Source organism: Leptopilina boulardi, unplaced genomic scaffold, assembly GCF_019393585.1.
Source record: "Leptopilina boulardi isolate dan_hultmark-lab unplaced genomic scaffold, ZJU_Lbou_2.1 LbouV2_327, whole genome shotgun sequence".
Lineage (NCBI taxonomy): Eukaryota > Metazoa > Arthropoda > Insecta > Hymenoptera > Figitidae > Leptopilina > Leptopilina boulardi.
Genome location: NW_026137893.1, coordinates 4,448,691 through 4,473,867, shown reverse-complemented (window position 1 = coordinate 4,473,867; position 25,177 = coordinate 4,448,691). Strand labels below are relative to the sequence as shown.

Sequence of the window (25,177 nt, the reverse complement as noted above, 5' to 3'; positions counted from 1 at the left end):
GTTCAATTAAATATTTATTTGGTTCAAGTAAATATTTATTTGGTTCAAGTAAATATTTGTTTGATAAAAATCAAGTAACCGAATATTTGAATCAAAACACATTTTTTTTTTCAATTGTAAGGACTTATATACTGAGAAATGAGACTGAAGTTAATTACAGTAAATTAAAATAGAAATACATTTTTATATTTTATTATTTGTTTCAGTAATTACTAAAATTGAAAAAAAAAATTATTGTATTCTATTGTAATTTTTAAATAGATTTAATAATTAAAATTTAGAATTACAAATGAAAAACTATTTTGTTTTTTTTTTCTTCAATTTATTTCAGTAAATATTGAGACAAATAAGATAAAAGCATTTGTATTTCGATAATGGTAACAGAATTTTTTGTGTTCGAAAAAGCTCGTTTGGCTTTATATATATATATATTTGAAAAAAAGTTGGGAATTTTGTCAATCCGACGCGACGAGTCTTTTCTGATCCGGTGTCCATTTAGGCAATACAATGGGATAGTCGGAAACGCGCTCCTGAGGCTCATACCAATTGTTAAACTCGATTTTCTGCTTCCAGCTTACACCGCAAAAGGGATGTTAATAAGAAAAGGAACAAGAGACAGAGAGAAAAAAAAGCATATATAAATGTCTATTTAACTACGTTTTTTAAAAGTATATATATTATATATAATTAGAACAATGAGAATAAAAAAAAATAATTATAAGAATAGCAAAATCAAACGAAACACTAAAAAGAAAGTGATAAATTAGAGCTGATTTCGAGTAGACCTCTATTTTTTTTTTTTTTTTTAATTTTAAACATTTTGTATATGATGTATTCCACGCCAAAGTTTAACTCCATCTGCAATTGCATCTCCGATTTATTTGAAATTTTTGTTTCTTTAAGTACTAATTGAGACTAGCTTGCATGAATTTTTTCAAAAATTTTTTTTAGCAAACCGTTTTCGAGTTATGGAATTTTGAAAATTGGAGAATTTTCATGACTTTTAATTTTTGAATGCTCATAACTTTCTTAAAAATGCATCAATTTTACACTAAAAAAAAAAGGTTTGATATTAACCACCAAACATTTGGTTGGTATTTAAGCAACCAAAAATTTTTTTGTTGAATCAACAAAATTTTGGTTGTCCCAATCAAACTTTAGTTAGGACAACAAAAATCCTTTTTTTCTAATTTTGGTTGTGTCAAACAAATTTTGATTGGGGACAATTAAAATTTTGTTGATTCAACAAAAAAATTTTTTGTTGTTTAAGTACCAACCAAATGTTTGGTTGTCAATACCAAACCCTTTTTTCAGTGTAAAAGTCTTTTTTTTTCCAAAATTTGTGTTTTTAAACGTACTTTTGAAAAAAATCGAAATTTTTTTTTTTAAGAGTATGTGGGAACCTCCCACGTGACCTAGTATGGGAAAATGTGTTTTGGTAGTATACACTGAGAAAAATGTTTAGTATCATCTACCAAAGTTTGGTTCTCTCTACCAAATTTTTTATTTGATATATGTGCAACTAATCCGTTTGGTTCGGGCTACTAAATTTTTTCGTTGAATCATTTTGTTCGGTCTACCAAATTTTTTGTTTTGCACAACTAACTTATTGTTTTTAAGCAAACAAAAAATTTAGTTAAATGAAAATTTTTTTTTTGTTTTCTCAACCAACTTATTTTTTTGTTTCACCCTTTTCCCTTTATATAACCTACCTATGCCTACTTAAATTAATTTCTATCGCGGAAAAAACCTAACACTGCTGGGGCTCGAACCCTCAGACTACGCAACGCTAGTCGAGAACGCTGACCACTACTCTACGAATCCTACTAACAATTTGAGATTAAATCATTTTCACAATGTATAAAAGCTGGAAAAAAACTTTCGTTCTTGTAACAAGTTTTATTTATTTATTTTCACTACACAAACTTTTTTTTTTAAAAAATGTCTGAAAAACATAAAAACTTCAACACTGAAATTTCACGACGCGAACGACATATGGTTAATGTTGACATCCCGTGAATGGGAAGCGACGCCATATTTACGAGAAGAGCGCGTGCGCAATACAGCATGTCAGCTATTTAGTACTGGGAACCAAACTATTTAGTTCGTAAACATGAAAGCTTCAAATATATTTTTTGGTAGAGCCAACTAAACTTCCCGATTTATTGACACTTTCTATTCTGTTGTGACAACCATATTTTAGTAACGCCAACTAAAAAAGCTCAACTAAATTATTTTCTTATTATTACGAAATTATTTTTCTCAGTGTACATTTCACTCTAAAATGAAAAAAGATTTTTGTCTAAAATTTTGAGGGATAATAGATTTGGGTTCAAGGAATCTCGCTGTTCTCCGTAAAATACATAATTTTGTGTTAAATTATTAAAAAATGAAGTTTAAAAAGTGGCATTTTTAAATGAAAATGAAAAAACAAAACCCGAAATCATTTTTTATTTCAGAGAAAATTTCAAACCACGAAAAAACGTCCTTTGCCCACATACTTTTAATCGAAAAAATAAGTTAACGGAATTTCTATAATAAGAGAATTTTTATTTGTCCGAAATTAGAAATGACTGAATAAACGAAAGATTTCGGCGCGATTTTTGAAAATCAACCAATCAAATATTATATCCATGAAATTGTGATTGGATTTGATTTTAAAAATCGCGCCGAAATCTTTTGTTTTTTCGGTCATTTCCAATTTTGGACAAATAAAAATTCTCTTACTTAGAAATTCTGTTAACTTATTTTTTTAGGCGAAGTATAAATTCTATAGTATAAAAAATCGGTTATATGGAAATTCTATTAAATAATAATTCAAACAAATGAAAATTCGTCTAAAAGAAAATTCTTTGCAATAAAATTCTAACTAATAAAAATTAATTAAAATAGCTATTATGTTATAAATGAAAATTCGAACAAATAAAAAATTTTGTTAAGTAAATTTTCGGTTATGTAAAAATTCTGTATTATAGAAAATTAATTTTGCATATTTTATCCAATAAACGAAAAAAAAACCATAAATTTTGGGACTTTTTTTTATGGTTTTCACCATAAAAATCAAATTTTTGGGTATTGGCACTATGACTTTCGTTAGCAGCGCATCAAAATACATAAAAATACGTAGTACAAAAAAAGAACCAAAAAAAATTTTTAAAAAATTAAAAATTCAAAAATTTTTCAAAAAATTCCGAAAACATTGTAAAAATCGTTTGCCCATTATCGGGCAAATTCTATACAAAAAAAAAAATTGAAAAGAAAAATTTGCATTATAATATAATTAGAAATTAGAAATAATAATAATTATTTTATATTTTGTAAATTATATTATATTTTTATATTTTCAATAAATAAATAAATATACAATTTATAATAATTATAATTATATTATATAATATAAATAGAAATTATAATTATAATATTATTAGAAATTTAGTTTGCTTCTTTTAAACCTCTTTTACAAAAAATAGAAATTTGAATTAATTATTTTTTTTTTATTTTTGCTAGAAATTCTCACTAATCAATTCCATTCTTTTAATTAAATTCAATTTTTTATTATTGTTTTGAAAATTGCAAAGGAATCTTTATGCATTAGGGGTGGTTCAAACAGTACATTTCAATATTATAGGTTAATAAAAAAAAGAAAAAAAATCTACGAGTCTCGTTTATTAATCGTGCACGTATTTTTCTGAATATAAGATAAAAATATATATTTTACAATTAATAATGTCATTTTTCCCTTATACACTCGTATTATTTTTTTATGATAACCTCAATTGATAAACAAAAAAAAAAACGACTAAAAATAATTTCGACAATGGCGTCATATATCAAAACTAATAATACATATTCTCGTCATTAGTTTTATACGATTTAAATATTAATTAAAAACAAAAAAAAAATGGAAACAAATTACAGAAAAATAATTAATATATGTGTAGGTATAAATATTTCGTAAAAATAAAAGGGGCACATTGTTGACTCACCGTTTTTTAATCAGCTCGAAAGTTCCTCGTTGTAATTCATTAAATCACTAAATCTCTAAATTACTAATTGAATCACTAAATCACTGAATCATTAAATCATATATTAAATCACTTATTAAATTACTAAATCACTTGTCAGTATATTGTCAAGCACGTTTTCTCACGAGGACGCCGGTCATTGTAAAATGTTTGCCTAACCTGACCTGTTGCGCGCGCCAGCTATCCTCTGCGCTTCTGTTTCTGCGCAACGGCGCGAAAATAATTCAAAATTATTATTGTTTGAAAAATAAAAAGCTTCAAATTAAATGTTTTTCATTCAGAATATAATTTAAAAAGTAGAATTAATAATTTTCGAATATTCCAAATACGTTAATGAATTTTTGGTTCATTCTACTCTATATATTTTTTTTTTCTCGATAAAATGTAATATTTGAATTTTTTTTCTGTTTACATTTATATGGCAGAATTTTTTTTTTTTTTTTGTAATTTTACAATTTTCGAGAATCAAACTTTATTCATCAGTGTAGTAAAATTCTGCACATATTTCCGTTTTCCGGTGGAGATATATATTCCTGACGCATGATCGTTTATTATTATATGGATTTGTGTGTATTGTATATATATGGATCTTTTGTTATGAGTGACGGCAACTGGACCTGGCACGTGTTCGAGTACGTTTACAAGACACGTGATTGGTATATCAAAGCATATATATATATATATATATATATATATATATATATTGCACTTGCAGTCAACTCCTTTCATCTGTATTTCCTATATCAAATATATATATATATATATTTATATGTATATATATATTATTTGAATTAAATACATTTTTTTCAGTGTAATACACAAATAAAATTTTTTTTATTTTTATTATTATTATCATTATTATTATTTGCCCATAAATTTTGACTAAAAATATATTTTTTTGAAAATTGTACAACTAATTCTTTCAAAATTTGGTGTAATGTATTTTAAATATATTTTTAGATTTTGTGAAAAATCATTTTTTAGTTTTTGAGGTTATGTTACAGGGCTAAAAATACTGTTAAGTCTCGATTACATTCAAAAATTTCGATAGAAACTAATTTTTATTTTTCCTAATTAAAAAGAAATTTTTTATTAAGGTAAAACTATCATAAAACATAACCTACAAATTTTTTGATGTTAGGTCTCTTCTCTCGAGGAGCGTCATATATATATATATATATATATATATAAATAAATTTCTTTTTAATTAGGAAAAATAAAAATTAGTTTCTATCGAAATTTTTGAATGTAATCGAGACTTAACAGTATTTTTAGCCCTGTAACATAACCTCAAAAACTAAAAATTGATTTTTCACAAAACCCAAAAATATATTTAAAATACATTACATCAAATTTTGAAAGAATTAGTTGTACAATTTTCAAAAAAAAATATTTTTTGCCAAAATTTATTGGCAAATAATAATAATAATAATAATAATAAAAAAAATAAAAAAAATATCATTTGTGTATTACACTGAAAAAAAAAATTTATTTAATTCAAATAATCGGTTACTTGATTTCTATCAATTAAATATTTACTTGAACCCACTAATTTTTTATTTGACTTAAATAAACTGTATTTGAATCAATAATTTCTATATATTTAAAATCAAATATATATCATTTAATTGACTCAAAAATAAAAATTATTTGGTTCAAGTAAAAATATTTAATTGATAATAATAGTCAAGTAATCGATTTTATTTGAATCAAATAAATTTTTTTTTTCAATGCAACTTTTGAACAAATAATATTTGTTAATAAAATTCAACGAACAGTAGAAAATCTTTCAAAGAGCAAAATGAACTATTGTACAACCAGAGAAAAGATTTCTTTAATTTAAAAAAACCAATATCTTTGACTTATGTTTTCTTTAATTCAAAATAAAATTTTCTTTAAATGAAAGAAATTTTTGCATTAAATCAAAGAAATTCTAACAATTGATATAAAATCAAAGAAACATTTATTTGAATTAAATAACAAATTTCTTTAAAACGAAGGTATAATTTTGTTTGAATCAAAGATAATAATTTATTTGAAAAAAAAATGAATTTTCTTTAAATCTAAGAAAAATTTGTCAATGAAATCTTTTTTCTCGGTGTATAAAAATTATTGTTCACCAATCACTCAGAAAAAAGATATATTTGAACCAAATGTACCATTTTTTTATATATACCCAATTTTTTGGTTAGTTCAAACAAAATTTTTGTTTAATTCAAATAAATATTTATTTGATCTAAATAACTGTTTGGTTTATTTTAATAAATTTTTTGAACAAAGAAAAAATTTGATTGAGCTAAATAAACGTTAACCAAATGTTTGGTTAACTGTATATCAATGCATTTATTTTGTTGATTTAACCAAAATTTGGTTGCTTCAAACGAATTTTTTTCTGAGTGAACTTTAAAAAAAATATATATAAAAATTAAAATAATTATACTATTTAATAGAAAAAAATTGTTGCGCAAAATAATTTATTTTGTTAAATTTTCACTTTCAAAATTTGTTAAAATTAATTTTTATTTATTTTTATTATTGTTAAAAACAACATTTTGAGGTTATGTTAATTGGCCTAATAATGTTTTGTGTTTATTGAGAGTTGAACACTTGAAAAATCATAAACATAACCTAAAAATTTTTTTCATTTAAGATCCCTTCTCTCGTGGAGAGTCACGTACATAAATAAAGGGAAAATTTTTCCCTGCACTATGTCGCGAGAATAAGGCGCGATACGTGCGCACGGGAAAAATAAAAAAAAAAAAAAAAAAAAAAAAGGCAGAAGACTTATTGAACCGAATATTGTGTGACCGTAATGCATCGACGCAGTTTTCTGATATTTTATATATGAATTCAACTGCAGCTGCATTTATATGTCCCACTGCAATATAACGCCGCTCTCGTGCTCCAATCTCCCATAGAGCACGACTAATATACCGGAAACTTATGGTTCGAGAATTGTCGGCGAAAACTTTTCCAGATAGCTGCACTCAATTTTTCTTTATCCTTCCCTCTCTCTCTCTCATTTTTTCCCCCCTTTCTCTTTCTGATCTCTGACCTATATGAAATTTGCCTTCTCTGATTTTTTCTTTTTTTTGAGCAAAAAAAAAAAAAGAAACTTCTCAATGAAGTAAAAAAGTTATCCTACGAGTGATTCGAAAAGAAGAAAAGAGAACACGGAAATGGTTAAAACTTTTATTTTATACCTCTCAGAAAAGAATTATTTTCTACCCCAATTATGCAATTTTAATTCGGTTCAAGTAAATCGACATTTTTCAAGGATGCATAATTTCCCCTTTTTAATTGACTAATTAATTATCTTAGATCATTATTATTATTGTAATTTGTAATTCAATTGTAAATTTTTCATTTTATTATTATAATTTGTAATTCAATTGTAAATTTTTTATTTTATTATTATAATTTGTAATTCAATATTGTAAATTTTCCATTTCAAATATAGAATGATGATTTTAAAAAAAAAAATCTATTTTTTGTTACAGAAGGCGATAATGCAAAGTCAACATTTCTTCAAAGGGATCCAGTGAGTGAAAAAAATTTTTTTTTCGTTAAAATTAAAAAAAAAAAAAAAAAAATTTCCCCCTTGTTTCAATAATTGTTTACAGGTTGAAATTTCATCGGAAGAAGATACAAGTGAAGAAGATCTCGAAGAAAATGAAACTAATGATAACGTAGAAAATACCGCAGAGGTACAATATTTACATTAAACAATTTATAATTTACTTTTTAAATTTTCTAAATATTTAAAATTTTAACTTTTTTTTTAAATTAAATTTTTTTTTAATTTTTCAGTTTTTTGCAAATAGAAAATATATACACACACACACATATATAAAGTAATTTGATCGCTATTGCTATTTTAAGCTTTTTATATATATTTTTCAAAATAAATAAGAAAAAAAAATAAAAAAAAAAAAAAAAGATTAATAAATCTCCGATAATGTGATAAAAAAAACGGTTGCAAAATAAAATGAAATTTTCTCTTTGCTCATAGGACGAGTACGAAGATGAACTGAAAGCTGTGGCTGAGTCCCATGAGGCAATGTCTCACGACGACACAAAAAAATCCAATACGTCCTTTTATGATAGTAAGAGCTTCGACGAGAAGTTGATCACAGCGAAGAATTTCGATTCTAAAGAAAAGAGCGTCGAGGATGGCTCAGATGAAAACGAGACCTCGAACGAAGCTGATATTGACGAAGACGATATCGAGAAAAAGAAAAAGGACAAGGAGGTGATGAAAAACAATATGCTGACTCCATAAAAAAAAAAAGAAAACGAGAATTTTTCAATTCAATTTTTTTTTTTTTTACATTTTATATTTATCGAATGCGTTTTTTTTCGAATTATTAATATTTTTTTTTTCCTATAATAAAGTATTTGAAATAATGCAATATAATAAAAAGAATTTAATTCTTTTTTTAAATAATTTTTGATAAAAAATTTTATTTTCTTTGAAAGAAAATAATTTATTTTTTATTAGATCGTAAAAACGACGTTTCCTTTTTTCTATAAATGTCAAAAAACAAGCAATAAAGTATTATTCAACTTGCATTAAAAAAAAATAAAAAAAAAATTTGAAACACCCTAAAGTATTACATGATTTTTCAGTTTTTGAAAGCAAATATAATTCATCACTGGCATATAATATAGAGATCGTAAAATATTTTTTTCGTTAAATATATCAAAATCGATATATATACGTTTTTTTCTAAAGCTTTCACAAATAAGTGAAAAATAAATTAGAATTTACAAAAAATAAGACCAAACTTTTTTCAAAAATTCTCTTTTTCAAAAATTTAATTTTTTAATTTATTTCTTTAAATTTACAATAAAATTATAATAAATAATTTCCTCATAACAAAAAGGGATATCCCTAGGATATCCATATCAATAGTCGATATCCTAGAATGGTCCCCAGGATATCTTAGGATATCCAAACCTCCGGTCTGTGGGTCATCAACAGGACATCCATAGGATATCCACAGGATATCCCTAAGACATCCACAAAATATCTATTGGATATTATATCGCAGGATATCCATGGGATATCATCAGGATGTCCGTGGGATATTCTTAGAATAATCACTGGATATTAAATATCTCAACATATATTTTTAAAGGTTAAAATTGTTAAGCTAATATAACCCTCACAACAAAAGGATATTCAGGATATCCTTGGGACGTCCTGGGGATATCGATTTGTTTTCGGCGGTTTGGATATCCCTGGGATATCTTAGAGATGTCCATGGATATCCAGAGGATATCGTAGGGATATCCGAATCGCCAAAAGCAAATGGATATCCCCAGGACGTCCCAGGGATATCCTGAATATCCTTGTGTTGTGAGGGAATGAATAATAATAATATAATAAAAAGAAAAATCATATGAGCTTCTAATTTATTTTAAATGAAGATTTGAATCGCATTTTTCAAAGTTTTTAAATAAACTCATGCACTTAATGTATAATTAATATTAATAGTTATTCGTTATTTGCGTGGGAAGGATTTATATTGTTTAAAGCCAATTTATTTTCTGACAATATTAAGCATATGAATAAAAGGAATGAATCACGAATGAGAAAAAAATTAGTTAATAATTTTTCAAATTAAACAACTTTCTCGCAAAAACAAGTTGCATTTTATTTTATTTATATAAAATTTAATTCACAGAATATTCTCACTCGTAGTCTCATAATTACTTTAAAAACACTATCCTGAGAATATCTTCTTGACATCCAGAAGATATACTGAGAATATCCTGACGATATCTATGAGATATCCTGATGATATCTGTGGGATATCCTGACGATATCTATGGGATATCCTGATGATATCTGTGGGATATCCTGACGATATCTATGAGATATCCTGATGATATCTGTGGGATATCCTGACGATATCTATGGGATATCCTGATGATATCTGTGGGATATCCTGACGATATCTATGGGATATCCTGATGATATCTGTGGGATATCCTGACGATATCTATGGGATATCTGGAGGACAGTTATGAAAGTCTATAGAGATATCCTGTGGATATCTAAACCGCCGATTTTTTGGATATCCTTAAGAGATCCTTTCAATATCCATAGGACATCCCTAGGATATCTGCGGGATATTATCAATATATCCCAAAATATCTTGTGTTATTATGGTTAACAAATAATAATCCAAACTTCAATACGTTCCACTAAATAATTATAATTAATTAATTTACTTTTTGATAATAATAATAATAATAATAATAATAATAATAACAATTTTTTAATTTATTGAAAACTCCAAAAACGTTAATTTTTTAAATAAAATAATAATGAAAATTGACATGTTTAAAAATAATTTTTTTTTTAAAACAACAGGTTGAAGAACTTTTGGAAAAGAAGAGAAAAAGGTTACCAACAGTTAAAAAAGAATTGAGGACACAAAAGGAAATTCAAGCAGATAATGATACGGTAATTTTTTATTTATAAATATTATATTGCGATTTTTTCTTATTGATTTTTTTTTAATTTTTAATTTTTATTTTTCTTTGATTAATTTTTTTTTTTTTTTTTGTTTAATCTCAATTTAACATGTGTGCGATAACATCGACCCTGAAACACTTATTTGGAAGTTGTCCAAATAATTTTTCATTTCGATGTGTCAAGTTTGGTTCTATGTTTTTGTCGAGGGTTTTTTTTTTTTTTTGTGAGCCGAAAAAATTGAAAAGAAAAGAGAAACGGATTCTCATTTTCACGTGTGCGGAAAATGAAGAACACAAAGAACGCAATTTCTCGACTAATTGAAGATTTTACACACACAGGTGATACATTACACTACTCTTATATTACTATATAGTGATTAAAGTTAACACGTTTCGTGTTACTTTTTTATAATTCAACCATAACAAAAATAATGTTTTTTTTTAATATGATAAATTTACTTTTTTTAATTTAAATTTATTTCTTCTTTAATTTCGCATTTTCAGTGAAGTTATTTTTTTTATTAAACAATTAGGTTTTTTTTTAGAGAAGAATTAAAAAAATTCAAATTTATTAATTTAAATATGAAATTTTATTAGAGTTTCAAAAGTTAAATTCATCCAATTCGCAAATCACTAAATGGTTTGATAAACTGCTACTGAAAGGAATGCAATTAATCTTAGGGTTACATAGATTAGAATCGGGAAAGGCAGGGCATTGAAGCGTTCAACGTTCCTAATCGTTCGAGTTATCGCTCCATTTACTGGCAGCGTTGTCAGCAATTTTTTTTTTTTTTTTTTTTTTCCGAAAAATCCCTTTTAAAAAAAGAGTTTGGATAAAATTGTCAGGAAAAATAAATTGAGTTTAATTTCGACAAAAATTACCTGTCTAGAAAAACAATATACAAAAATTTAAAACATTCATTAAAAAAATCTGTGAGGATAATTTGGAATTATGAATAAAAAAAAAAAAATTATAAAATATTGTAAGAAAAAAAAAAAAATTTTCTTTTTCAGTTGGAAGATGAAACGCTGACAGTGAACGTGTTAAGGATGTTGGCAAAGTTGGCAGAAAATCCTGAACGATGGGAAAGAGTTCATCAACTTCTGAGTAAGTGCCAATCCAATGAAAATCTTATTTCAAAAATATATACATACTGTTGCCTCATAAACATTCATAATATCGACTTATAATGCATAGTAGTTTATCATAAAAATGAAGTTCCTGATAAAAAGTCATTTCATCTCGTTTCTAAGAGAATGTAAATTAACTTCCTTTAGAATGGCCTCTTTTTACGATCCATCAAAAACAAGAAAGATTTCACTAATTACATTTTTTTTTCAACAGTTTTGTGATTAGAATCCCCTCAATTTTTTTTATCCTATTTTTTGTTTAAAAAAAAAAAAATGAGATTAAAGAAAATTTAATCCGGAACATAAAATTCGATTTAATTTTAGAAATCTCTACAGAAAGCTGAAAACATTTCTCAAGATTGTAATTTCCTTCTTTTGAACTCAAAGAACTTGCACAAAATGTTATGTGTAGTATCAATTTCAATGAAACTTGACAATCGCTCAATTAAATCTTAATTTAAAAGGAACTCTATAGACAAAAGTGAAATAACTGCTGTATAGGAGAATTCCTCTGAATTGTAATTGGTTCAATTATTTTCATCTCTACTTTAATTAATTTTCCTCTACCCTCAAGCACTTTTACGTCGTTCTTATATATATATATATAAAGATGAGAATTCATCACTAGTTAATAATACAATTACAGCATAATATTGAATATTTTCCAGTCATCGATTTTCAAAAAAACTTTTCAAAATTATAAGTCAATAACACATTTTGGCAATTGTTTTTTTGCATATATACAATTTTCATATAATATCCAATGATTCGGAATGCCCCGTTTACGGAAACTGATTTCAGCTCTATTGCACCCTACAATGGCGCCTTAATAACGCGCCAAAATTCTTGATTAATGAATCTCGTTAAGTTCATTGAGGCTTGCTTTTTAAGGTATCGACTTACAGTAACATAAAATTTGGCAACGAAAACCATTCGCGTTAACATAAAATAACGAGCCAAACTTTTCTTTATGTCGAAAGTTTCCCAAAAAAAAAAAAAAAAAAATTATATCTTAAAATTGAGAAATAATTATTATAATTTTAGTGCATCTGGACGATGGTCGTGAAGGTTCTCGTCGTGCAATGTTGGCACGAAAGAGAAATTTATTACCAAATTACGATTCAATATCGACAACACCAAAAATGGATGATCCATTGAGAACATTTAAAAAACCAAAGAAGAAAAAGAAAAAGAAGAAACCACATCATAAAACCACAATAGCATCACTGCCAGTGACAATTTCTTCTATTACAACAACAGAATCACCATGGTTGACAACATCAATTCCCTGGCGATTAGTTGCTGATAATTTTAATTCACCCCTATGGCAACAACAACAACAACAACAACAACTTGATGAAAGTCCATCAAATTTGGCAAAAGTTAGATATTCCGTACTCTCGAAACCACGTTCAACTGGACATCAATTAATTGATGAGAAGCAAAGGGAAAATTTAAAAACACTCAATAATCAACGACAAGCTTTGATGTTGAAGAGCGCAAGAGAATATTCTCAACCACGACTTCTTCATTTTGGCAAAGTAAACACACATCAAGTACCAGCTTTTGATGATGGTAAGTATATTTTTTATTTTAAAAAAATTTCAAAAACTAATTGAAAATTTTTAATTTTCATAGAAACAATACGAATGAGAAACTATGATCCCTCAGAATTTATACACTTCAAACACTCAAGATATCCACAATATAATTCATTACCAAGAGATTTTAGTTTAGATAAATTTCAAAACAATTTTCAAGACGATTTTAATGAGGGATTTGCAAGAAATCAAGAATACCGACCCACGGGTAGAGAATTTGCCGCTAGTAAAAGTTGGCAAAATTCACCATTTGACTATAGAAAACCAAAAATGGATTTTCGCCTCGTACAAATGAAAAATCCATGGTACTATTCACAAGAATCAAAACCATGGCAACCATACAGAAAACCATTGTTTCGTGATTATTGGTCACGAATCGAAAACGATGAAATGGATTCCCTGGAGAAATCCTGGCATCAGAGGCATCATCCTCAATCATGGAAAATAGATGATACATGGCCTGGCGACAAATCCCTTCAAATTGGTGTAAGTTTAATTAGAATTTTTAGGGTTTCGTGGCCCAGGGCCGTAAGCCTTATAGTTTCGCTTTGGCGTCCGTCGTAAATGGTAACCGTTTCCATGGCAACAGTTACTATGGCAACAGTTACTATGGCAACAGTTACTATGGCAATTGTTACTTACTAAGGCAAAAGTTACTATGACAAAAGTTAGTTACTAGGGCAAAAGTTACTTTGGCAAAAGTAAGTTACTAGGGCAACTGTTACTTTGGCAAAAGTTACTAGCTCAAAAGTTAGTTACTAGGGCAACAGTTACTATGGCAAAAGTTACTTACTGTGGCAAAAGTTACTATGGCAATTGTTACTTACTAAGGCAAAAGTTACTACGGCAACAGTTACCATGACAAAAGTTAGTTACTAGGGCAAAAGTTACTTTGGCAAAAGTTAGTTACTAGGGCAACAGTTACTATGGCAAAAGTTACTATGGCAAAAGTTACTATGGCAATTGTTACTTACTAAGGCAAAAGTTACTATGGCAACAGTTACTATGACAAAAGTTAGTTACTAGGGCAAAAGTTACTTTGGCAAAAGTTACTTTGACAAAAGTTAGTTACTAGGGCAAAAGTTACTATGGAAAAAGTTACTATGGCAATTGTTACTTACTAAGGCAAAAGTAACTATGGCAACAGTTACTATGACAAAAGTTACTATGGCAACAGTTACTATGGCAAAAGTTACTATGACAAAAGTTAGTTACTAGGGCAAAAGTTACTTTGGCAAAAGTTAGTTACTAGGGCAACAGTTACTATGGCAAAAGTTACTATGGCAACAGTTACTATGGCAAAAGTTACTATGGCAAAAGTTACTATGGCAATTGTTACTTACTAAGGCAAAAGTTACTATGGCAACAGTTACTATGACAAAAGTTAGTTACTAGGGCAAAAGTTACTTTGGCAAAAGTTACTTTGACAAAAGTTAGTTACTAGGGCAAAAGTTACTATGGAAAAAGTTACTATGGCAATTGTTACTTACTAAGGCAAAAGTAACTATGGCAACAGTTACTATGACAAAAGTTAGTTACTAGGGCAAAAGTTACTTTGACAAAAGTTAGTTACTAGGGCAACAGTTACTATGGCAAAAGTTACTATGGCAATTGTTACTTACTAAGGCAAAAGTTACTATGGTAATAGTTACTATGACAAAAGTTACTATGGCAATTGTTACTTACTAAGGCAAAAGTTACTATGGCAACAGTTACTATGACAAAAGTTAGTTACTAGGGCAACAGTTACTAAGGCAAAAGTTACTATGGCAACAGTTACTATGGCAAAAGTTACTTACTGTGGCAAAAGTTACTACGGCAACAGTTACCATGACAAAAGTTAGTTACTTTGGCAAAAGTTACTTTGGCAAAAGTTAGTTACTAGGGCAACAGTTACTATGGCAAAAGTTACTATGGCAACAGTTACTATGGCAAAAGTTACTACGGCAACAGTTACCATGACAAAAGTTAGTTACTAGGGCAAAAGTTACTTTGGCAAAAGTTAGTTACTAGGGCAACAGTTACTATGGCAAAAGTTACTATGGCAACAGTTACTATGGCAAAAGTTACTATGGCAAAAGTTACTATGGCAATTGTTACTTACTAAGGCAAAAGTTACTATGGCAACAGTTACTATGACAAAAGTTAGTTACTAGGGCAAAAGTTACTTTGGCAAAAGTTACTTTGACAAAAGTTAGTTACTAGGGCAAAAGTTACTATGGAAAAAGTTACTATGGCAATTGTTACTTACTAAGGCAAAAGTAACTATGGCAACAGTTACTATGACAAAAGTTAGTTACTAGGGCAAAAGTTACTTTGCCAAAAGTTAGTTACTAGGGCAACAGTTACTATGGCAAAAGTTACTATGGCAATTGTTACTTACTAAGGCAAAAGTTACTATGGCAATAGTTACTATGACAAAAGTTACTATGGCAATTGTTACTTACTAAGGCAAAAGTTACTATGGCAACAGTTACTATGACAAAAGTTAGTTACTAGGGCAACAGTTACTAAGGCAAAAGTTACTATGGCAACAGTTACTATGGCAAAAGTTACTTACTGTGGCAAAAGTTACTACGGCAACAGTTACCATGACAAAAGTTAGTTACTTTGGCAAAAGTTACTTTGGCAAAAGTTAGTTACTAGGGCAACAGTTACTATGGCAAAAGTTACTATGGCAACAGTTACTATGGCAAAAGTTACTATGGCAATTGTTACTTACTAAGGCAAAAGTTACTATGGCAACAGTTACCATGACAAAAGTTAGTTACTAGGGAAACAGTTACTATGGCAACAGTTACCATGGCAATAGTTACTATGGCAAAAGTTACTTACTGTGGCAAAAGTTACTATGGCAATTGTTACTTACTTTGGCAAAAGTTACTATGGCAACAGTTACTTACTAAGGCAAAAGTTACTATGGCAACAGTTACTATGACAAAAGTTAGTTACTAAGGCAAAAGTAACTATGGCAACAGTTACTATGACAAAAGTTAGTTACTAGGGCAAAAGTTACTTTGCCAAAAGTTAGTTACTAGGGCAATAGTTACTATGGCAAAAGTTACTATGGCAATTGTTACTTACTAAGGCAAAAGTAACTATGGCAACAGTTACTATGACAAAAGTTAGTTACTAGGGCAAAAGTTACTTTGGCAAAAGTTAGTTACTAGGGCAACAGTTACTATGGCAAAAGTTACTATGGCAAAAGTTACTATGGCAAAAGTTACTATGGCAATTGTTACTTACTAAGGCAAAAGTTACTATGGCAACAGTTACTATGGCAAAAGTTACTTACTGTGGCAAAAGTTACTTACTGTGGCAAAAGTTACTACGGCAACAGTTACCATGACAAAAGTTAGTTACTAGGGCAAAAGTTACTTTGGCAAAAGTTAGTTACTAGGGCAACAGTTACTATGGCAAAAGTTACTATGGCAATTGTTACTTACTAAGGCAAAAGTAACTATGGCAACAGTTACTATGACAAAAGTTAGTTACTAGGGCAACAGTTACTATGGCAACAGTTGATTTCCGCAGCAACCGTTTCCATAGCAACTATAGCAATTCACAAATAATGTAATTATAAATTATTTATTATATTCAAATAATTTTTGATCTGAATTTAAAAAGCCACGAAACCCTAGATGTAGGCGCTTTGCGCCTGCTTTTTTTTTTTCTTCCGAAAACATGAAATTGTATGTCAATTTAGGTGCCACCTTGGTCGGAAAAATCCAATCATCATCATCAAGAGGAAAATTTTGCTTGGGATAGAGCACGAAATCGTTCGGAATTAAAAATAAATCCAACAAAAGAGGAGACAAACAAAAATATTCTTCCAAAAATAACAATGAAATCGTGGAATAGTTTAACATCAGATCCCGCTACATGGCCATTTAAATTACCCGACGCAAAGCCATGGCCCAAGGATCAAAATGGAAAATCCTACAATCCAAATGCTGATCTGGTGAGAAAACTTGGTCTCGACAAACAGAATAAACTTCTGTCAGACAAGAATTCCTCAAAGGATTTTAAAGCATTAAAGTATAAGGAAAGAACAATGTCCTCGGATCAGAAGAACAGTGATGGAAAGAATTGGCCTGTAAAACTTATCGGTGACGATGACTGGATGAGTAAAGTTAGAAGTTCAGAAAAACTCTCTGACGATGATTCTAGATCATGGACAACAAATAATGGCGAAAAATCATGGCATGGGTAAGTTATTTATCTCAATTTTTTTTTTTTCCCCATAATAAAATTTTTATATAACTTTTAAGTGTTGGAAAAAGCATTTCTTCAAAATCACAATGGGAAATGCCTGTTGATCAATCAACGTGGAGGCCTTATGATCAATCCTATCAACAAGATTCTCCAAATCGTGCCTGGAACGGAAGAAACAATGAATTAATATGGAATTCAAAATCACAAAATTGGCCACAAAAAATTGGTGAGGATTGGAATGAAAATTATGCAAAACAAACTGGTACCACAAATAATTGGCCATCAAAATGGAAACAATTTGCCTATCACAGGTAACTGAAAAAAAAATAATCCTATTCAATTTGCCAAAGGTATAAAAATTATTTGATTTTAACAACTATAGAATCTGTACTTTTTATACCATTGGCAGAAATTATTTTTCTCAATATAGTAATAAATGCAATAACTAAAATTCAAATTTAGGGTAACAGCAATGCCAATAACAAAAGCAGGATCATCACTCGAAGGTTCAGCGAAGCCAAAAAATGCCTTTATCGCCGTCTCGGCAGTGTCTTCTTCAAAATACAATAACGAATGGAGGAAAAATGATATAGAAGAGACTCCCATTAACAAAAATTTCAGGTAAAATAGAAGTATACTCAAAATCTGCAAGAGAGAAATTATACTTAATTTAAATTATCATTGTGATAAAGTGTTTAAAAAATGGGGGTCATTTCTTATCTCAGTTAATCCTCTCTCTCTCTCTCTCTCTCTCTCTGGGCATTGTTTGCGCAAAAGAGGATTTAGACAAAGAAGTTGATGCTGTTAAATTTACCCTCCTGCACGTAGAATTATTTACATTGTATTTAATCCTTTATGTCTTGGTCTTTTGAATTTAGTTTCATCTCCCTCCCCCTTCAAGTGTCCTTTGTAGCATCTTTATTGGAAAATTAAGTTTCCTTAACTGTATTCAAAGGGATTATAGGTTACGACCTTTTAATGTTACATGAAAAGTTTTAAGTATAGAGGAATTAGATTCTGAGAAAATTGTCAATGATTTGTAATTTATATTTTTCAAAGGTATTTTTGAAAAATGTATATTTCAAAATTGAAAAGGGAAATTTCTTTTTTTTCTCACGATAGATCAGTGGATCCAGATCATCCAGTAAGTCAACTTCATTCCTCTATTGAATCGCCAATTTATGCATGGAAAAAAGACGGGAGTCCGTCCAATAAGACGAGGAGCGTTGAAATCTTACCCTCTGATCCTTTGGAGCATCAATTGGAGGATCTGAGACTGAACTCATCGTCACAAAACTACAGCAAAAGTAAAGTGGGTCAAAATTTTGATTTCAAAAAATATATATTTTATACATTTTTTTTGTTCATTATGCATCAAAATTTCTTTCATAAAATATATAGTAGTATATTTTTTTTTATATGGACAAAAATTGATTTGACTTTTTATGACTATCACCATATAAATATTTTTCTTAGTATTCAGTAATTAATATTTAAGTCAATTAAATTGCAGTATCTAAATCTGAATTAGTAAAAAAAAAATTAGAAAATTTTTTAATTAATTTGAATCAGTGACTCACTTTTTGTTTATGAATTAATTTAATTAATTAGATAGTAAAAAACGGTTAAAAATTTTAACAAATTAACATTTGTTAGAATTTCTTTTTTAAAAAATTTTTAATTAATAGAATTTTTAGGCACCGAATTTTTATTTAGTAGAATTTTTGAAAACGCCGAATTTTTTATTTGTCCGAAATTGCTAAATGACCGAACAAACAATCGATTTTGGCGCAATTTTTAAAATCCACTAATCACGATTTTCTTGACAATTTATTTGATTGGTGGATTTTAAAAATCGCGCCGAAATCGATTGTTTTATCAAATTTTATCAAATGTTAATCAAATAAAATTCTTTAAAATGAAAATTTTAACTAGTGATTTTTATGGGATAATCATGCGCCCGGTAAAAATTAATTAAATACTAATTTGAAAGTAAAATTTTTTTTTTTACTATTAGTTAGTAAAATTTAACTAATTCAAATTTATTGATTCAAATTTGTTAAAATTTTTACTAATTTAAATTTAGAGAGTATTTGTTTTAAGTAGAGAAATTATTGATTCTAATAAAAAAATTATTGAATCTAGTATAAAAATTATTGGTCCAAGTAAATATTTTTATTTCTACTCAAAATATGAAAATTAAATTAAATAAAAATTTGTATAAATTATAATATAAAGGTAAAAATTGAAATTAAAATGATATATTCGTCAAAAAAAAAAAAAAAAAAAGAAGGAAAAAAAATAAATGACCGTAATTCTTAAAAGTCTTTCTCTAAGGGAAAAACACGTATTTCTATCTTTTCAAAGAGTGGGGGGATAAACGATTTGTTTTGTCTGGAAAAATCGAAAAGCAGAAAAGAAATTTAAACTTCCTCAGGATTTAAAGTATAGCATTTTGTCGAAGATAGGAAGAAGAACTATATTCAGAAAGTAACGGTGAAAAAGAATCTTTTCCATTTCTCTGCAAACAAACTCTTCTTCTTCTTCTTTAGTTACCCAGAAAAACTTTTTCAAGAGATACTTTTCTGTATTGTAAATAAAAGTTTTTCTTAAAACGCATGTATACACAACAATTCACACTACATATATATGTATATATATATATATAATATATATAAAGGAAATTTTAATTTGATTACTTCAATTATTTTAATTAGTTAATTTATTATTATTATTTTTATAATTACTTTATCAAATTTTCAAAAACAAAAAATGTTAAATCAAAACATAATTGTATAATGCTTTCTGTAGAAAAAAATGGCTAAACTTGAAAATGTTTTTTTTTTTCGAAACAATAAAAAAGTACCTAATTACTCTACTTGGAAAGACTCTTAAAAAAGCTTTCAGAGTTTTGGGTTGAGGGAACGTGCAGCAATTTTAGATATCCACTGTCGTTGACGAAAACGTGTCTTGACTCTGGTAAAGAGTTACCTTCCTATTGCCGGAAGTGGGAGATAGATGGTTTTTCCTACTTGTCCCTTACGTGATCTTTGGTTTGATTGCAAAACTTCTTCTCTATAGGAGGAGATACTATTCACTAAAGAGCAACACTTTAAATTCAACCCCTCACCTCTTTGTTTAATTTCATTTGAATCTCTTAAACTGACAAATGACACTAAATTCAAATGAAACATTTTCTTTAGAGTAGAAAAAAAAAATAAATAAAAGCAAGCAAACTTTTCTTTATCTCATCTGAAGATAATTCAACAACCGATTTATTTTATAAAGGAAAATTAAAAATAAATTACAAAGTTCATCGCAGTTTTTTTTTTTTTACTAGAAATTAAATAAAAATTATTTCATTCAATCCAGAAATAAACCCAATCAAAAATTTCAGTATTATACCAGAGTTCACTATTGGAACAGTACTGGTTCAGTATTGGCTGCCGAGACTGGGCAGTCTGTACTGAACCAGTACTGGTATTTTCATTGTATCAGTACTGTTGCAGTACCACCCTCCCAGTACTGGCAAACCACAACTGAGCCGATATTGAGCCAGTACTGGCTCAAATAGATTTTCTTTTTGATTAATACTAGTTTAAAAAAAGTTCTAGAGTGAACTTGATGAATCTTTTTGTTTAAATATTTTGTTTATAAAAATTTTTTCACCTTGATTTTATTTTTCAAAATTAAAATTTATTTTATTTTGCTTTTCTGTGGGTTAAAATTATTTAAACAAAAAGTTTCCTGAGACCGCAAGCCTTAAACATTTTGCAAGATTTTCTTATTGTTTTCAGATATGCAATAAAACAAAAAAAAATTTTAAACGATTAAACTAAAAATAAATAAATTTGTTTATAAAAAATTTTTTATTTTTTTAAATAAAAATTTTAAAAAAAATTTTCTTGACAACACTTGTTAAAAATCAAAAAACAACTTTTATTTTCTTAAAAAAGTTTTTCAAAAATTCCTTTTGATGCAAATATATATATGTGATTAAAAATAGATATTATACTTTTGAAAAAAACTTAAATTTAAAAATTTTTACCCGAAAATTTATAAACCTACAATAAATTACGTATACTTTTTTTTCTCAAAACTTTGGTTTTGTAATAAACATATTTTTATATTTATTTTTTGATTTTTTAAAATAATAATTTGCAATATATATTATAATAAAGAATAAAAATTCTTGGTGTTTTCGATTTAATATAATAAAATATTAATTACAGGCCTTGGATCGACTTAAAGGCACAAAAAAAGTCGTTTTAGTCGATTTATATTCCAAAAAAAGTCGATTTTTTTTATTTTAACAAAAAAATTTTAGATTTTTTAATAATAATAATTTTGAAAAGGATTAAAGTTGAAATTTTAACAAATAACTGAATTTCAAAAGTTAATTTTCAGACAATAATTAAATTTTACAGAAGTAAAAATAATTAATCAAATAATTTTAGATAACATTTTTTAAAAGTAACTGAATTTTCAAAGATGATTAATTTTGAATTAAAATTCTTGAGAATAATTGAATTTTAGTTGATTTTTAATTGAAAATTTTAATAATAATTAATTTTGAATTGAAATTTTTGATAATAATTGAATTTTAGTTGATTTTTAATTAAAAATTTGAAAAATAAATTAATTTTAAAAGATTTTAAATTGAAAATTTTGAAAATAACTGAATTTTAAAAGATTTTGAATTGAAATTTTGGAAAATAATATTGAAGAATTTATCAGTAGTAACAAAAATTGAACTTAAAAATCTTTTTAATTGCAAAATGATTTTAAATAATTGAATTTTCTTAGAATATTATAAAAATAGTTAAAAATAATTGAATTTCAGGAGGATTCAGAAATAATTAAATTTTAGAAGCTTTTAAATTCAAATTTTTGAATATCATTAAATTTCAATTGAAATTTTTGATAATTATTGAATTTTAGTTGATTTTTCATTGAAAATTTTAATAATAATTAATTTTAAATTGAAATTATTGATAATAATTGAATTTTAGTTGATTTTAAATTGAAAATTTGGAAAATAATTGAATTTTGAAAGATTTTGAATTGAAAATTATTTTGAAAATAATTGAATTTTGAAAGATTTTGAATTGAAAATTTTGAAAACAACTGAATTTTCTTTGATTTTGAATTGAAAATTTTGAAAATAATTGAATTTTAGTTGATTTTTGATTGAAAATTTTAATAATAATTAACTTTGAATTGAAATTATTGATAATAATTGAATTTTAGTTGATTTTAAATTGAAAATTTGGAAAATAATTGAATTTTCAAAGATTTTGATTTGAAAATTTTGAAAATAACTGAATTTTAAAAGATTTTGAATTGAAAATTATTTTGAAAATAATTGAATTTTGAAAGATTTTGAATTGAAAATTTTGAAAACAACTGAATTTTCTTTGATTTTGAATTGAAAATTTTGAAAATAATTGAATTTTAGTTGATTTTTGATTGAAAATTTTAATAATAATTAACTTTGAATTGAAATTATTGATAATAATTGAATTTTAGTTGATTTTAAATTGAAAATTTGGAAAATAATTGAATTTTCAAAGATTTCGATTTGAAAATTTTGAAAATAACTGAATTTTAAAAGATTTTGAATTGAAAATTATTTTGAAAATAATTGAATTTTGAAAGATTTTGAAATGAAAATTTTGAAAACAACTGAATTTTCTTTGATTTTGAATTGAAAATTTTGAAAATAATTGAATTTTAGTTGATTTTTGATTGAAAATTTTAATAATAATTAACTTTGAATTGAAATTATTGATAATAATTGAATTTTAGTTGATTTTAAATTGAAAATTTGGAAAATAATTGAATTTTCAAAGATTTCGATTTGAAAATTTTGAAAATAACTGAATTTTAAAAGATTTTGAATTGAAAATTATTTTGAAAATAATTGAATTTTGAAAGATTTTGAAATGAAAATTTTGAAAACAACTGAATTTTCTTTGATTTTGAATTGAAAATTTTGAAAATAATTGAATTTTAGTTGATTTTTGATTGAAAATTTTAATAATAATTAACTTTGAATTGAAATTATTGATAATAATTGAATTTTAGTTGATTTTAAATTGAAAATTTGGAAAATAATTGAATTTTCAAAGATTTCGATTTGAAAATTTTGAAAATAACTGAATTTTAAAAGATTTTGAATTGAAAATTATTTTGAAAATAATTGAATTTTGAAAGATTTTGAAATGAAAATTTTGAAAACAACTGAATTTTCTTTGATTTTGAATTGAAAATTTTGAAAATAATTGAATTTTAGTTGATTTTTGATTGAAAATTTTAATAATAATTAACTTTGAATTGAAATTATTGATAATAATTGAATTTTAGTTGATTTTAAATTGAAAATTTGGAAAATAATTGAATTTTCAAAGATTTCGATTTGAAAATTTTGAAAATAACTGAATTTTAAAAGATTTTGAATTGAAAATTTTGAAAACAACTGAATTTTCTTTGATTTTGAATTGAAAATTTTAAAAATAATTGAATTTTAGTTGATTTTAAATTGAAATTTTTGAAAATAACTGAATTTTAAAAGATTTTGCATTGATTTGCGATTTTGAATTAAAAATTTTTGGTAATTTCATTTGATATTTTTAAAATTTTAAACAATTGTTAAATTTCATAAAATATTTTAATTGAAAAATAATTTGAAATAATTGAATTTGTGATGAATTTCATTAAAATTATTAAAAATAATTAATGTATTTTATACTAAAAAAAACGGATTTTATTAAAAAAAAAAAATTTTTAAATGTAAAAAAGTCGAAAAAGTCGCATTTTATTAAAATAAATCGAAAAAAATCGTATTTTTGAAAAAAAGTCGGAAATAGTCGAAAAAAGTCGTATAATCCGAGGCCTGTAATTAGTTAGTTGACTAATTTAATTAATATTTAATTTGTGTTGGGTTACTAAAAATTTCAGACACTCTTTCCTAAGTATACCAAAAAAGTATAATACTGGGTGCCAGTACTGCGCCATTACTTGTCAGTACTGCGCCAGTACTGCGCCAGTAATAAATTTTTGATTGGGAAAAAATTGGCTTATAAAAGAAATTAAAATTAATAATAAATTAACAATTTAATTTACTGTAAATTAATATTAAAATCAATGTTTCACACTATTGTAATTTATAATTTATAAACAATGAAATTATTATTTTTAATTTATTTTATAAGCTAATTTTTATATTTGAATTGAATGAAATAATTTTCATCTAGTTTCTAGTAAAAAAAAAAAAAAAGAAAAAACATTAAAATTCGGTAATTTCTTATTAATATTCTTTTATATTAAAATTTCAATTGTTTTGAAAAATTCTATTTTTAAAAATTATTTATTTTTATTTTTAAGTTTAATTACTTTTTTTATAATTTGTTAATTTAAAAAAATTATTTTTGAATTTAGTTATTTTAAAATTCAATTATCTACACGCAAAAAAATCTTCACCTGGAACAGCGATAAATTTCTCTGGAACAGCGATATATTTCTCTAGATTAGCGAAAACTTTCGCTATTTTAGTGAAAAATATCACTGATCTAGGTGAAGATTTTTTTTTTTTGCATGTATCTAAAAAACATTATATTACAATATCGAGCAATAAAAATTATTGGAATTTAAAAATATAATTCACTGAAAAAAAATTTATTTCATACAATTAATCGGTTACTTATTATCAAATAAATT

At 26.1% G+C, this 25,177-nt stretch overlaps 1 protein-coding gene across 2 annotated transcripts in view; it reads left to right on the top strand.

Annotated features, from left to right (window-relative positions):
• LOC127284895 (uncharacterized) overlaps positions 1–25,177 on the top strand; it is a 193,901-nt gene that overhangs the window by 167,766 nt on the left and 958 nt on the right. The window contains exons 3-13 of one of the 2 annotated variants that reach the window (XM_051310609.1): positions 7,526–7,566; positions 7,649–7,732; positions 8,038–8,277; positions 10,408–10,500; positions 11,526–11,619; positions 12,687–13,217; positions 13,281–13,729; positions 16,950–17,452; positions 17,515–17,769; positions 17,921–18,079; positions 18,581–18,770. In XM_051310609.1, coding sequence (XP_051166566.1) covers positions 7,526–7,566; positions 7,649–7,732; positions 8,038–8,277; positions 10,408–10,500; positions 11,526–11,619; positions 12,687–13,217; positions 13,281–13,729; positions 16,950–17,452; positions 17,515–17,769; positions 17,921–18,079; positions 18,581–18,770 — 2,639 coding nt within the window. The remainder of the gene's footprint in view (positions 1–7,525; positions 7,567–7,648; positions 7,733–8,037; positions 8,278–10,407; positions 10,501–11,525; positions 11,620–12,686; positions 13,218–13,280; positions 13,730–16,949; positions 17,453–17,514; positions 17,770–17,920; positions 18,080–18,580; positions 18,771–25,177) is intronic. The other variant, XM_051310610.1, reaches the window with a different exon arrangement.